Source organism: Brachypodium distachyon, chromosome 2, assembly GCF_000005505.3.
Source record: "Brachypodium distachyon strain Bd21 chromosome 2, Brachypodium_distachyon_v3.0, whole genome shotgun sequence".
Classification (NCBI taxonomy): Eukaryota; Viridiplantae; Streptophyta; class Magnoliopsida; order Poales; family Poaceae; genus Brachypodium; species Brachypodium distachyon.
The window spans coordinates 53876150-53891193 of record NC_016132.3 but is presented as its reverse complement, the minus strand read 5'-3'; the positions used below and the strand labels follow the sequence as shown (position 1 = coordinate 53891193).

At 41.8% G+C, this 15044-nt stretch overlaps 1 protein-coding gene across 3 annotated transcripts; it reads left to right on the top strand.

The window, feature by feature from the left end:
• Positions 1-5481: 5481 nt before the first annotated feature.
• Positions 5482-14826, top strand: LOC100830814. Of its 3 annotated transcripts, none has more exons than XM_003567234.4 (15): positions 5482-5768; positions 6911-7037; positions 7163-7203; positions 8063-8156; positions 8561-10515; positions 10598-10729; positions 10853-10922; positions 11033-11072; positions 11257-11329; positions 11407-11469; positions 11960-12037; positions 12957-13129; positions 13593-13639; positions 13743-13968; positions 14049-14826. In XM_003567234.4, exons 1-15 carry the CDS (start codon positions 5560-5562, stop codon positions 14312-14314), a joined length of 3594 nt encoding a protein of 1197 aa, XP_003567282.1. In that variant the 5' UTR covers positions 5482-5559; the 3' UTR covers positions 14315-14826. The 3 variants fall into 3 exon arrangements, with proteins under 3 accessions (XP_003567282.1, XP_024315106.1, XP_024315107.1); XM_024459338.1 differs by having other exon boundaries at positions 7148-7203; XM_024459339.1 differs by lacking the exons at positions 13593-13639; positions 13743-13968; positions 14049-14826 and having other exon boundaries at positions 7148-7203; positions 11960-12040; positions 12957-13094.
• Positions 14827-15044: the final 218 nt, after the last annotated feature.

The following is a 15044-nucleotide window of genomic DNA, read 5'->3' as shown; positions in this document are numbered from 1 at the left end:
CTGTTTCTGTTTCCCAGATCCTCTCTCTCTCGCTCTCGATGCGCCCATGATCCAACGTGTTCCTTCCACTGGTTGGACCCTCTCGCCAACCAATGGCCATTATTAAACTGGTGCTGCAACGAGCCAGGGCGCACGTTTTCTTCTGTACCATGGAAAGCGAGATGTGGAAAAATAACCCCGTATGTTCTTCGGCTTTCCCATGAATAGTGTCGCGAGGCATCAATCGGCTGCTTACACGTTTCGCCGAGCTATTGGCCCAAACCGATAGGTAAAGTGGAGGACTTTTAAATATGTTTTCTTGTTACTAAATTTATTCTCTCTCATTTTCAATATTTTTTCTTGTTTCTTATTCATTTCTTTTCTTGATGGACCCACGTGTCATCTTTTTTCCTGTCTTGTTATCCGTGTATTACCTCTTGTTAAAGATGCTCTTATTACCTACTCTTGCATGTTGCTTTCTGAGTTCCTTGGCAAATGCAGTGAGCTCAGCCGAAATCTATCACCAAAAGTGAACTTCATCAAAAACTAAAATAATGAAAGACATAAATCTGATCATATTTTTTTCAAAAAACTTAAGAGAGATGTATATTTTTGTCCCCAGATAGTTATAAGTTCTAGATTTGGTCCTTCAACTCCAAAATCTGAAAAACTAGTCTCTAACCTTGTAAGCCCGTATATATTTGGTCTCGCACCCTGCTTTTTAGTGATTCTGGTGATGATATGGCAAGGTTTTGACTCTACCATGACATGGTGACAATAATTGTTTGACGGTTGACCATACCGTGTTAGCATCCATACCAACATAGACAAACAACATAACACGAAGGATGTTAACCGATGTTGGTCAGGGGAAAAAACTACTATGCTGTCAGCAGATGAGTTGCTTGGAAGTGACAAGAGATGTATACAATGGTTGTACGATGGGGCACTATTTAGACAATCGGAGGAAAATATTTGTTTATCGAGTCTGGTCGTGACTCAAATAGAGAATGACACAATCGATCTCATCGAGGGCGTGGCCCAGAGCATGGTTGATCGCTTGGTGTTGTTCCTATGGAGGAGGTGTTGGCGGCAACACAAACTTCCTCTTACAAATAATTCCTCTCAAGCATTCGGAGTAGCCTCTTGGGCGAAATGGATCACCTCAAAGAAAACTTTAGGCTACATACGTAAAGATAGATGTGAGCACTTCTTTCATATGAGGGATGAGTGACACCTAGGGATGCCTTTTACAGGCACTTGGCCTTAACAAAAGATGACTAACGTCCTTGGTGGGATAAAAAACCCTAAAAAAACAAGGGTAATGTTGTTGTTCTCTACAACAATTAGAGTAAGTGGTGCCAATGCTCGATGGCACAAGTGCGGGTATAAAACTAGAACGTGTACGCCGGCCTTATAGAGAAGGTCGCTGTACACTTGGACAAGTTGACACGTCGATATTTTTTGAATAGGTTCGGTCGATCTTGCGGGTGCGACTTAATCCTATGTTAGGAAAGGCTTCGAGGGGGTTGTTAGCCAAGAGCTTGGGCCGAGCAGATCTTCCCAAGACACCTTTTGGCGAGAGATTCGTCGGGGCCGCCTCGTACTTAGACTGAACGCGTCTTTCCAAGTATCGAGGTTAGGATACCCTCGTAAGTCTAACCCAACCCCTTCTCCTTCGAACCTGTGCCAACCAAGGTTAGCTCGGAGCCTCGAAACTAGAGTCCCCTAGAAGGCTTCCTCGAGACCGATTGACTTTCAGTTGAGAGCGGCGCGCGAGAGCGAACCTTAGAGGGAGCACTCTAGCCCTCTCCCCTTGAGTTTATTCAGGTGAGAGTGAATGATACATGCTCCCATAGGGGGTATTTATAGCCTAGGGGTCCATGACAAAAGACCATGGCTACCCTTAAGAGAGAGGGAAAAGTGGGGACAAAGTAGTAAAAGTAGCTCCTTGATAACTTTTGTGTGCACCATGTGAGAAAATTGGGACTTGGTCCATGATCCACCATGGACTAAGGGCCCCCTCCTCACACCTTTCTTGCCACTATTCTAGCTCATTGGATCCTTTGACCATGGCATGAGAGAATTGACTTGTTGACTTGTTTTCCTTTGCCACGTAGGATTGATCGTGCCACGTGGGCGTCTTGACTCATGTTTGAAAAATGTTGACTTAGTCGTCGCCACGTAGGATTTACAGCCCGGCTCATATAAGGGTTTTATTTTATTATAACAGATAAAATAATAAAAACTTGGTATTGCGACTAAAAGCACAAGCTGTTAATGGTTCTGGTCTATGGTCCATGGTGGACCAAGTTTTTCTCTCTTCCCCTTAAGGGTCGAGTTTGCTATTGTGCTTTTGACTTTGACCACGGTTGACTTTTTTTTGTCCCTGTAATTCTTCACCCATTTGGATCATCTGCCTTGACCATCAAGGAGATAATTTCTTGGGTTGATCTGGTTCCTTATAGTAGTATACATTGTCCTATTTTGCCTTTCATGTGGCAGGAAAGGTATCATCTCATTTCTACAAACTGTATATAGTTATATACTCATTCTCTTATGGTTTATAAGGCCCGCGTGTATAGCGAGAATAGTTTCCTATGCGGGTATGACATGAGACGGGGATTATTTTAGGCTGCCAGCCAGCTTTGCACCCTTACTCGCTGAAGGAAACTACCCTGCCGATTCTACTTAACCTCTCCTTAATTTAGTCAATTAGTTTTGAGCCAAACAATGCTTTAAGGTCATTAGTTTGGGGTTTACTTGATGTAAATTTTAAAGTGGGAATCTACCATGCATGAATCTAACGAGACCGGGGTGCACAATCCAACCTCGCTGCCTTTAATACTGTCGGAAGGATACGTACATCAGCTTGACCTTTCACGCTTGTGTTCATATGTTTGACACTTTACCTAAATAACCAACCAGAACAAACAGCTGTCTAGCTGTCTAAAAACTCATTAGTAGTTTGATCACATGATTCTTGGTTATATCAGTCTGTTAATAATGACAAGGTGTACGTGTACAGAAGGAAGCTATGTCACTTAACTGAGGAAAAGCAAAACTGAACACAAGAACACAAACGTAGCTATCACAAGTGGATAACATCCGCTTAGGATAAGAAAGCACGTCAATAATGTTCCTCTGGGCACGTGTCCAGTTGGAAGAACCGAAATTTGCAACTACACTAGTTATGAACAAAGAACAGTAGTGAGTATATTTCTTTTTGTTCTTTTGCGGGAAACACTATAGTGAATATTGACTAGTGATCGATGAGTACCGACGGCGACTTCTGAAGACGGGCTAGAGGTCGTTACGGTTTCTAGTTATCATCAGCAAATTGGAACATGTTGTAAAGTCGTCGGCGATATTGTTACGGATACGGAGTATATATTAGTACTTTTGAGTGTCTGCACTTTGCACGGAAGCTATCGCTTATGCACACGTGCCAACGCGCCTGATATATCATTTTTTTTAGGGAAAACAGTGGATAAATGATCCATTGCAAACTGCTCCGTCCCATATTAAATGATTTTTTATTATATTTATCTAGACGTGTTTTAGACATTGATACATTCATATTTGAATAAATTTGAGTCAGCTGATATGGGACGGAGGGAGTATATCATTTTGAGTATAGCTGCAAAATTCGTGGGGCTATTTTTTTTGTTGCTTTATGGCACCATAAATCGCATCCTAACAAATCACGCTGTGTTTTCCTACGAGCAACTGCATAGCGCGCGGTAATTAATCGTGGTCCATCAGCATCACATTGAGTGGTACGTGCTGAATGCCTGAATGGACCCGTGGCCTAGCTAGCGGCAAATGAGTAGGACGATTGTTCAACCCCTAAAAATAGCATCGTGCGCCTTGCCTAATCGACGAACACGGCACGTACGTAAATACGGCCGGGGGTGATGGCGTGAGCGTATGTGGTCTCAGCTCTCGAGTGGCCTCAAGTCGTGCGTTCGCACAGTGTACGTCCTGGAAAGACGGACGGAAGGAAGGCAATTTGGCCACATTGCCAACCGCAATAAACCATCCATCCATCCCGTCCCGTTGATGCTCCAACGACTCGTTGCATGTGACACACATGCACCGATGCACGCAAATGCAAGTCGCGCCGGCCTCCCGTACGTGCGCCATGGCCACCACCGTCCCCACGCAGGTGATGAGTGCGCGTGGGGTCCCTCCGTGACCCTGCGGGAGCGGCCGGTAAGGAATCTAAATCACGCATCGGGGCGCAGCCACGCGTACTGCACGCAGAAGAAGAAGATCCAGTGGGTCAGCGGACGAAGCTTGGCCCCGACGCCCGAGCGACGTACGATGGATGCATCGTTGGTTCGCGCCGAGCCATGCAAAGTCGAAGCCGTACACGTGAGCGCGACGGACGGACGGGACTCGCGCCCGGCCCGGCGCGCGACACATTTCACCGGCCGCGGGTGGTTGGCCGTGCACCGGCCGGTCTGGAGATGGGATCGATCCGAACTAGGCCGCCGATGCACGTGCGCTGTTCCATTAGGCTTCCCCAGCAGGCGAGGAATCCCGTGATCGACTGACATGGAACCTAATTCGATTCGGGAGGAGATTTGACGCGAATAACAACCCTGGACGTGCGAGTGCGAACGACGGATTCGCCATTAATTTCCTGAGGCATGCACGCGGGGTTGCGAGGATGGAAACCAGGGAGGGTGCGTTAGTGATGCCGTGATGGCCATCGATCTTGTCTAGAAGTCTGTAACGGATTTTTGGATGCTGATGAAAGCCCACTACCGGCGACGAGATTCCCTGAAACGATGACGTGAGCGGTGAAATACATCCATTAGAGTGAGGAAATCGCCTATAAAAATCATATCAGGGTGAGGAAAGCATGTTGAAGCGTGGCCGGTTGGCTAACAATAGCAATGTATTGAGATCGACTGGATCGCGTTGATTATGTTTTTTCTCGCCATGATTAGCCATAATTATATGCGACGCATGATGGATACAGGGGGAGTCAGCCGGAAATCATGTCTTTTCGCAGGCTCTTGACAAGGATGCTGCTTGAGTCAAAGTTTATCTCGCCGCCTAACTATAGATAGGTGTATCATCCTCTGTTTGATTCACCCACTTCCGCCCTAGTAGACCGGACCCGAAAATTGTACACATGTGTTTTTATTGATCTAACTTTGTAAATTAATACGTAGTAAGAAAGTATACTTGAAAATTTCAACTTTTCAAGAGATTTTTTTTAGAAACAAGAGATATTTATTTGATCAGTGATCAATCGTGTTGGTCGATCTTCTTTACGTTCCTGGTGAATATATTCCGACAAACTAAATTAGAAAAGGAAGCAACAAAGAAGAGACCGCTGCGAATCTGTGTTCAAGCCTGGCCCATGAGCGTGTTTGCGCCGATCAGGAGCTGGGCTGGCCCAGGACCGATGCCTTGGATCACGCCGATGCCGAGTTGTACGTGAAAAGCGTCCGGACCACGCCGATGCGCGCCAAGTCTATAATTGGGCCCAAATCGCCAGGCATCCTCTGTTCCCGCGGCGGCTCTAAGCCCTAGATACAGCCCTCGCTACTCCCCTCGCCGGCGATGGCCGCGCCGCCGGAGACGACGGAGGCGCCGTCCCCGCCGGAAGGGGAGGAGGGCAATAAAGGCATCGAGGTCTGCCTATTCGACGAATCGCCGGAGGATTTCTCCAGAGCGGTACGCGCCATCTCGGAGCTCGCCGGCGGCGAGCTTGAGCCGAGCTTCGCTGACGCCGAAGTCGAGCGGCTCGCCTCCTCTATAACGTTCCTCAGGTGAAAAACCGCTCTCCTTGCGTTCCACAATAACGTTGCCCAATCACCGCGGCAAGTTTGGCAACTTTCAATTGTGGCCGTAGAACGGTTACAAAATTTAATGCTTGCTTCATTGATTAAATTTTTACATGGGAAATATATGACCCTCTTTAGTTTCATTGATGATAAGTCGCATGTATCAGAGAATTTTGTTAAGAGTTAGAGAATTTGGAGTTTATGGCATCATTATAAAAAGACAGTCTAGTCTTCAGGTTCTTGTTTCGGCAGCACCTTTTTTTTGTTCCAGTTACTCGTCAATAGAATTCATTTGATTCATCCACTAGATGTGATTGTGTTCTTATCTTCACCTCCCTTGGGGGATAACAATATCCAGGTGTTCTATTTGATTAGAACGATACAATGATGCCCATGATTTGTAATAACTAAAATGCAGTGGTGTTTTGTTACGAGTAAAAGTCACTAAGTGCACCTTTGTTTCTTGGACATATCGTTTTTTTTCTCTTCCTTCTGCAGGAAATACTTGTTTGTTACTTTGTTGTGTGACTGTCTGACCGATGGATGATGATATGATCTTTTAGTGTCAATTGCTGCACTACTTTCATTTTGGATCAATGCGAAGTGTAGACATGTAGTAATTGAAGTTGTTCCCCGTAGTCAGGAGTCTGTGGACTTAGCTATTACTATGGATTCAGATTGACGGGTTTACTTAGAGCTTTTGATATTAGGGACATAGCATGGTGCTTTCTCCTATATTGAATCGTCACCAAAACTAGAACCAACAGCGGAAAAATGTAGATCTAAAAAAAAAGTGTTGCCAGCACTCCTGCAAAATAACACTAAGATGTATTGCCAGCTATATTGATTCAGTATGACTGATGGATATTAATTTGAGCTGGTTCTGCTTAAAAGCAGGACAGGCCCACTGAGAGATTGCTCTGTTTAGCCATATAAGCTTAGCAAATTGTGAAAAGCTGCAGTAGTTACATTGGCAGCATACCTAATTGCAGAGTGTGAGTTGTCTATTTTTCTTTTTACTAGTTTTCTCTTTCTACCCCGTTTCATTTTGTATTAATGTTTTAGATTAGTCAAAGTCAAATCTGCCAGATATTTATCTATTTATTTATAATTTGTTATCTTCCCAGAGAATGGAGGCATTTCTCTTATGAGCCAAAAGGTGTAAGTTTCACTAGCGGCACTGGATCAACTTCTTCCAGAGATGATGCACACGAGATAACCTTACCACAATTCTCATCTGCGTCTGTTCCTCAGGTTAGTAAAATTAAACAATGATTGGCGACACTAATTTCTATGTCTAAGTTTCGTGTTGTAACATCGGAAAACATAAGCACCATTTCAGCTGATTTCTTGGATCACATAAGTGCAAATCAATGCAGGTCACACACTTAGAAGATGGAAGATGTAATAACACAGACAGGTATTGTTTCTAGAATCTGGACTTCTTCAAGACATGATTTTTGCCCAAGTAGTTTAGCAGTGGAAGTATTATTTTGGAGAGATACATTATGCTGTAGGTTCCTAGTCCTGGTCATATGAAGTTATGACCAAGTTCTCCGCAGTCCTGCTTAGGTAATGTATGTGTTGTCTGTTTATAGCACATGGATTAGTAAGCAGACAACTATTTTCATCTTGTTGTCATGAATAATTTTCTAGAAAAGTATGATTAGTTTCCTTTACTTGTTGTTTCACACATAACCCGATCCCAAATACACATTTGGTCAGTACCTTTTCTAATCATATACTAGTAAATTACTGTAAAAAATAGTGTTATGCAAGGACTGTTTTATGTTATATGCAAGTATTTAAGTTCCTTTTCCAAATATACATATACAATTTTGATGTGTCACCTCAAAATGCTGATGTGTATATTAGTGATCAAAGCTTTAATTTTTTGATTGCACTGCTCTAAACTACAACTATTTGAGAATGAAGGCAGTATTCTCTTGGTCCAGAACAGTAATCCTGCAGAGTGTGTTGGGTCGTCAAGTGCTGGCAATTCATACAAGGTTTTGCTGCCTTTGGGTGATTTGTCAGTAGTTGAACAGTGAAGTTGCTTAATGAAAAGAGAGCTCTTCTATTGGCATTCTGCACCTTGGTTTTTTGTTTCATTAATTAAAAGTTCAGTAGTGTCATAACTAATGAGATGTCATGTGGATACATTGCTAAAATCTGTGTTTTTCTACTGCCTTCCGTTGTTTTTCTCTCTATTTTACTATCCGCATGGCTGTATAGAACCATCTTGTTTGAACAGTGATTAAATATCTTAACTGTTGCAGCTCTGATTTCATTTTGTTCGCTGGTGGAAATGTTTGGTCATTGGACTGGTGCCCGAGGTTGTGCGACAAGCCTTGTACTCCTGTAAATTGTGAGGTTGTGATCAACTGACTGATGATCATGAACTAGTTGCTCTCTTTTTGTGGATCGTGACTTCAAAAACTTATTCATCATCTTATTATTCAATGTTGTAAGTTAAGGTCTGAAGAAATGTTTTGTTTGCATGCATGTTAACGATATATTTGACTAGCTTTGCTCAACTGTGTACTTTAGGGTACCATATAGGTATAGATTTATATCTATAAAACCCTCCAGATATCCATTGCAGTACTTTTGGCAAGTTCATCTTTGCATGCAAGCTAATTACATCACTGCACTTATTTTTCAATGTCTATGAATAGTACCTTGTTTTGAATTGCAACAATTTACTGGATTTACGAAAAGAGGGAGTTGGAAATATGAGTTATTTAGAGCTGATCATGATCTTCTATCTGTTGCAGTATCTCGCTGTTGCTGCTCATCCTCCAGGTTCTTCTTACCATAAACTTGGTATGCCATTAACCGGCAGAGGTATCATTCAAGTTTGGTGTCTGGTAGCACCCTTTGAAGAGGCAGATCCTCGTAAGGCAATGGTTGCTTACAATAAGAGCAATCGTAGAGGAAGGCCTAGAAAAATACTAGATGAGAACAATCCTATCCAGAGTTCATCAATTCCACGAAAACCATTAGGGAGGCCAAGAAAGATAAAATCGACAACTACTGATGAACACGCAGAACCAAGTCCTAAAAGACCAAGGGGCAGGCCAAGAAAACATCCACTGCCAGTTGCCAAAGTGGTGGATTCGACTAAAAATAGCGGAACTCAAGATTCCAGTTTTATGGACCCTCTTGCCACTTCAACAGTTGTTCCAGGTGATCTTGCATTATCTTGTGTCGTACGAACAGTGAAATCTGCGGAATTGACCCCAAGAGAAGGTAGGGGTCAAACTAGGAAAACCCCAACTAACAAAAAAAAGTGTCCACCTGGCATTGAATCAAAAGAAGATATGTCTACAGCTCTAATATGTATGGAACCAAAGAAAAAAAGGGGGAGGCCTCGGAAATATCCAGCCCAAAGCAGCAGCAAGCATGTTTCAGGCACTGATACTGAATTAGCAAGAGAAGCTATGTGCTTGCCTGTTACAGTTGGTTGCAATCTGGGCCACACTGGTGATGCACAGTCTAATTCTAATTTAAGTGTTGTTACAGGTGATACAGCACTATCAGTTCTATCTTCATCTAGTAAAATTTGTGAGAAAAAAGCAAAAGGTAGAGGACGACCTAAAAAGGAAGCAATTTCTGGGTCACTTTCTTGCTCAGTGGTTTCTGGTGTTGAATCACAGAGTGGGGGAACCATTTCAACTGACCCAGCAGTCTCTGTTGAGAATTCTTTGCCATATGGGCACTCTAACTTAGGATCAACGCCAAGTGAGCTTTGTTCAATTAGCTTGTTAAGATGTGATGGAAATGTGCACACCGCCCATCCTTCAGAAGATTCTTTGTTGCCCATGCATATTGCACCTAAATCAAATGGCGAGGAATCAAGTGGTAGGTTGGGAAGAGGACGTCGCAGAAGGAAACCACTTTCGAGTACAAATGGTTCTTTACTTGCTTCTGGTACCGAGTCCCCAAAGGCAGATACTATAATGAACAATTCCGACAAGCCCATGGCTTTGGCCAAGTGTGATGGTGAAGTTGGTTTGTGCAATGCAAATTGCAAGGAAAAATCAATTGCTAAATGTAGAGGCAGAGATAGAAGTAAGCTAGTTTCAACCAAGTGCAATTGTTCTAACACTGGTGAAGAACAAAAAAATCAGAGAACTCCCAAGCCAAATGACAATGTCTTCTCAGTTGAAAATTGCAAGAAAGAATTACTTGTCTACACCAGAAGGAGTGTACGGCGAACTACAAAGAGACCTTCTCCAAATAAGAGTTACTCACTGGCTCTTAGCTGTGAAGTACAGAAGGTGAAGAGATCCTCAACATCTATCATGCCAAAGAGTCATTTGTCTTCTGTTGAGGATCCTAAGCTACTGGATTCATCTATAATTGGAGACATGGTTAATGAGGCTTGTTTAGTTGGATCTAAGAGTGGAGTTGTTAGTTGTGAAGTCGTGGGAATGAATGATAGCAGTACTGCCAATCAAGTTGTGCATGTCATTGCTGAAGTGAAAGATACAGAAGTAGCTCCATTCAAAGATTCAAGTAAAAATGATAATATGATGACTTGTACAGAAAACTCAAACTTTTCTACAATCCCAAAAGGCATTCATCTACCAAGGGTTGTCTTGTGTTTAGCTCATAATGGCAAAGTTGCTTGGGACATCAAATGGAAACCTCCTCTACCGAATCAGTCAGAACAGAAGTCACGTTTGGGTTTTCTTGCAATACTGTTGGGAAATGGCTCACTTGAAGTGTGAGTGCATAATTTTCAATTGTTATGCCATCACTTTTTGAATACCACCGCTTCTTATCTACTTATTCATTATTGTGTACAGATGGGAAGTTCCATCTCCAAGCATGATCCAGAAAATATATTTCTCTTCTTCAGTGGAGGGTACTGATCCTCGCTTTCTAAAGCTGCAACCTGTATTTAGATGTGCCAAAGTGAAGTGTGGAAACAGACAAAGGTATGAGACTTCTACTGGCGATGTTCATCATTTTCAATATTCACTAGGTTGCAGATTTGAATTTTCTGTTTCCTTGGATGAATTTTCATTTTGAAGCCATTGCCTCTTTATAATGGTAAACAGCATTCCCTTGACAGTTGATTGGTCGCCTTCTCCTCATGATATGATACTGGCAGGATGTCATGATGGAACGGTATGTTTTCCACCTTTAACAAAATCATTTCCTTAGCATCGATCCGACAACCGCGGTGTGGGGTTAGAAGGTACTATTCTGAAATTCATGGTTGGATTTTGATGTTTCAGGTTGCTTTATGGAATTTCTCTGCAGACTTACCATCACAAGGTAATTCAGTAGCTTCTTAGATAGCTTCCTTTTCATAGGAGTTCAAATTATTTATGCCGCCCGATTCAGGAACTACTTCACTTGTTTAAGAAACAAGCTATTGGAATTGCTGAACTACACATTTCTTATTTTATTTCGTTTTTGAGTTATATCTTATATTAACTGGATTTCTGGTAATATATAGATTCAAAGCCTTTTATGTGTGTCACTGCTGAATCTGCTCCCATCAGAGCCCTTTCATGGGCACCATATGCAAGGTACTAAGTTGTATTGTACTTCTGTTCCATTTGAACAGGTTAAACACTGAGTTCTGACTCCATATCGTTTTTGACAGTGAGGAAAACACACATACCTTTGTCACTGCTGGAGAGGATGGTCTAAAATTCTGGGATTTAAGGTAGGATAAACTCGATTGGGAATTTGATTCAGTAATTCAAATCTTTGTTTGGACAAAACTACTCTTTGCCAGCCCTTACTGATATAACTTTGGCCCGTATTATATATGAAGCTCTAGTCAGGCTTGTCTCTATATATTTTTCTTCTCTTTTAGGTTAATATTTCGCTCGGGAAGTCCAGTTAATGGAGCTTCTGTTCTTTACTATCAAATGCATTGACTGTATCTTGCAATTTGAGAAGCATGAATCCATGAATCCTGTTTGTGCTGTTTTGTAATGACAACATTTTGGGTCAACAAACAGTGGTGTGTTTAATCTGCAAAATATTTTATTCTCAACTGGACCAATGGTATGCAAATATAGCATGTATCTCAACAAAAAGAACAAGTCGTGGTCAAATTTAATATGATACGGGCATAACCTTAATTGAGTATATATTGTCAGCAAACAGTAATATGATTTAATATTTGAATACTGATTTCTTTATTGCAGAGATCCATACCGTCCTCTGTGGGAGCTAACTACTGCCCCAAGGGCCGTATTAAGTCTTCATTGGTTAAAGGATGCAAGGTAGTAGTATTTTATTTCATTTATAGTAACTAAATCCCATTCCATTCGTAGAACAAGTCGTGTTGCTTTTGCAGTAAATAAATCCTGTAGACACTAATGTTACTCAGCTTCAGTCACTACATGAAATCTACTCAGCTAAGTTAATTTTCATCAGTAACCAATGATATAGGGACTTGGTTTTACCTGTTTTCCACTTTTCCCCATCGTTGAGAATCTGGAGTTATTTCAGATGCAGATCACTATTTCCACCAACATTGAAATGCAAGCCACAGTAGGAAGTCAGAAACTGCTTTATTTATGATCTTATGCAATCTATGGCTCATCTGATCTGTGATTTACTGAATTTTTATCATGCTAACTTGCTAAGGCAGGTGACTTATTTACGTATAAAACTAATGGCAATTTGTCTTCTATCTTTTAACCTCATCTGGGTAACTTTACCTTTGTGTTTTCTTTTTTTAATCAAGAATCGGATATCCTAGTTACCATTTTGTGCAATGTCAACATCACAAGGCAACTTGTTTACCCTTATGGAGCAAGTAAATTTGGAGGTAGTCCTATTCATTTTGTCAAAACTGTTAGGTTTGTAAAGTGGTAGGCTGGTAGTTTCCACATTCTAGGTTTATAAACTTCTGAGAAATTCCTAAGAAAATCCCCCGAGGAACATCGGCATGACATTGATCCAAGTCTCCAAGAACCTATCCTTTGGCTTGCCCTAGACATAGTGAACATGTAGGACTCATGAAGCTTGTAATGTTTGGTCAGAATTAACATTGAAGAGTAGCTAAATTAAACTTGCTTATCCCGCATGATAACTTTTGGTGTTCATTCATGCTCATGATTACTGTGTATTGTGCAGGTTTTTCTTCGTTCACTAGAATAATAATGTTTACTGATACTTTTTATCCTTCATGTTCAGAGGTATTGTCATCTCACTGGAAGATGGTACATTGAAGTTCCTCAGCTTACCCAGAATTGCCAGTGATGTTCCGGTCACTGGAAGGCCCTTCTCTGGGACTAAAACTCAGGGTGTCTCTACGTATCAACTGTCAGAATATTTGATCTGGAATGTCCATGTCTCAGAAATTACTGGTACATTGCTATAGTCATGGACCATAGTCAGTATCTGGCCTAGGCAGTACTCCCTCCGATCCATAATAAGTGTCGTTGATTTTAGTTCAAAGTTGTACTAAATCAGCGACACTTATTATGGATCGGAGGGAGTACTATTCACAAATCTCCTAATAAAAAGTCTTGGGCTGTACATTCTTTCCGTTGAGAAAATTATTTGAATTGGAACTACAAAATGGGAGACACTGTTATGTTCTTTTGTCACATATACTATGCGAATAGTTATTATTAGAGTAATGTTCACCTTTTCTAGGTTTTATTTATTCCGGCACTTGATATTACAGATATTTAAAGGGGGAATTAGTAGCTTCTCACAAAAATATCAATCTGTAGTTTGATTAGTTGATGCATGAAGCGCATATTTAGTGGACTCTTTTAATTGTTATGATCCTTAAATTTGCAATATATCTTTGTCTATGTCCAGGTTATGCAGCTTACTGTGGGGCAGATGGAACCGCTGTGCGCTTCCAGGTACACTCACTAACCTATAACACTATAACCATGGGCCCTGTCTATTGCTGCTTTATCATTGTGAGTCTGTCTAGTGTGCTAAACAAATAATGAACATGTGTAGCTTACTTCAAGATTCTGGGAGAAGGAACCCGGGAGGAACCGTGTACCTTATTTCCTTTGTGGTTCATTAGCAGAGGAGGGAACAGTCATTAAGATTGGCGGCACGTTGCAAAGCTCTCCTTTATCAAATGTTCCTCTGGTTGCAAAGAAGGGTCCAAAATCTTTCCAAAATGTGGATCAAGCACATCATATAGAAAAAGAGAAACTGCAAAATCTCACCAACTCAGGTGAAACTTTCTCCATTTGGCTGCATCTTGTATGATTGGCTTTGCTGTCTGTCTGACATGCCTGCTCAACTGCCCTACAGGACTTGGAGATCCAGAACTAAGAGAGGGTCAACCGGATAGACCTGATGAAGGGCGAGAAACTAACGCGTTAGTTTTAGCTGATCCTTTAATGCAAGAGAACTATGGGATATGCAATGGCAGCGTTGATGAATCCCCTGAAGACTTTGAGGTCTTCCCTCCCAAAGCTGTAGCACTGCATCGATTGAGATGGAACATGAACAAAGGTAGTGAGAAATGGTTATGCTGCGGAGGGGCTGCAGGCATTATTCGATGTCAGAGGATCTAAAAAAACAAAGCATAATTGGGGAATGTTTGTTGCGAGCCTGAATCATCTGCGTGTATTGGCCTACACAATAAACTGCTGCGGCATCTGCTGATACTTTCCCTGACTGCTGAGCTGGTCGCTGGTGTCCTTTTCTCAGCTATGCATGAACTACTAATTCTGACCATGAAGAGTTGCCTAACTGGATTCAACAAATCCGTATAGTTTAGGAACTCAAGTTCAGGCAATATGAGCTACCAGGTCCTGCATATCTTGGACTTATAGAATAATCAGCTCAGCAATTCATCAAGGGGCCTCAGTCTGGAATGAATTGCGGGTTGGAATTGACCCTGTTGTAAGTTGTAGCTGACTGGTTCTTTTGTTATTTCCTGTAACATATGTACATGTATTGTCGATGCAGTCAACAAACTGAACAACGTAGCACCAATTGTATAATTTTGAAAAACTTAACAAATTGCATATGATATTGTGGAGGAATAATGGAAATGATGGCCTGTCTGCCACTTTGCCTTGTTGCATCATGTCTGCCTTCAAATTTGGAATTCTTACTGAGAAACTCTGAAAGGTAAAAAGGAGATAGCAACGAGACGTGCTATCCGGCGACGCATCATGTCTGCCTTCAATTTGGAATTCTTACTGAAAAACTCTGAAAGGTAAAAAGGAGATAGCAATGAGACGTGCTATCCGTCGACTCTTCTGCTGGGTAACCCTGTTTCAGCTACGTTTCTGTATG

What these genes read in the sequence shown, in the direction of transcription:
- LOC100830814 (XM_024459338.1), top strand. Translation starts at nt 5,560, where the DNA reads ATGGCCGCGCCGCCGGAGACGACGGAGGCGCCGTCCCCGCCGGAAGGG. An exon ending in GGAAATGGCTCACTTGAAGT is followed by an intron (nt 10,516 to 10,597) that starts GTGAGTGCATAA and finishes TATTGTGTACAG; the next exon opens with ATGGGAAGTTCCATCTCCAA. An exon ending in CTAAAATTCTGGGATTTAAG is followed by an intron (nt 11,470 to 11,959) that starts GTAGGATAAACT and finishes TCTTTATTGCAG; the next exon opens with AGATCCATACCGTCCTCTGT.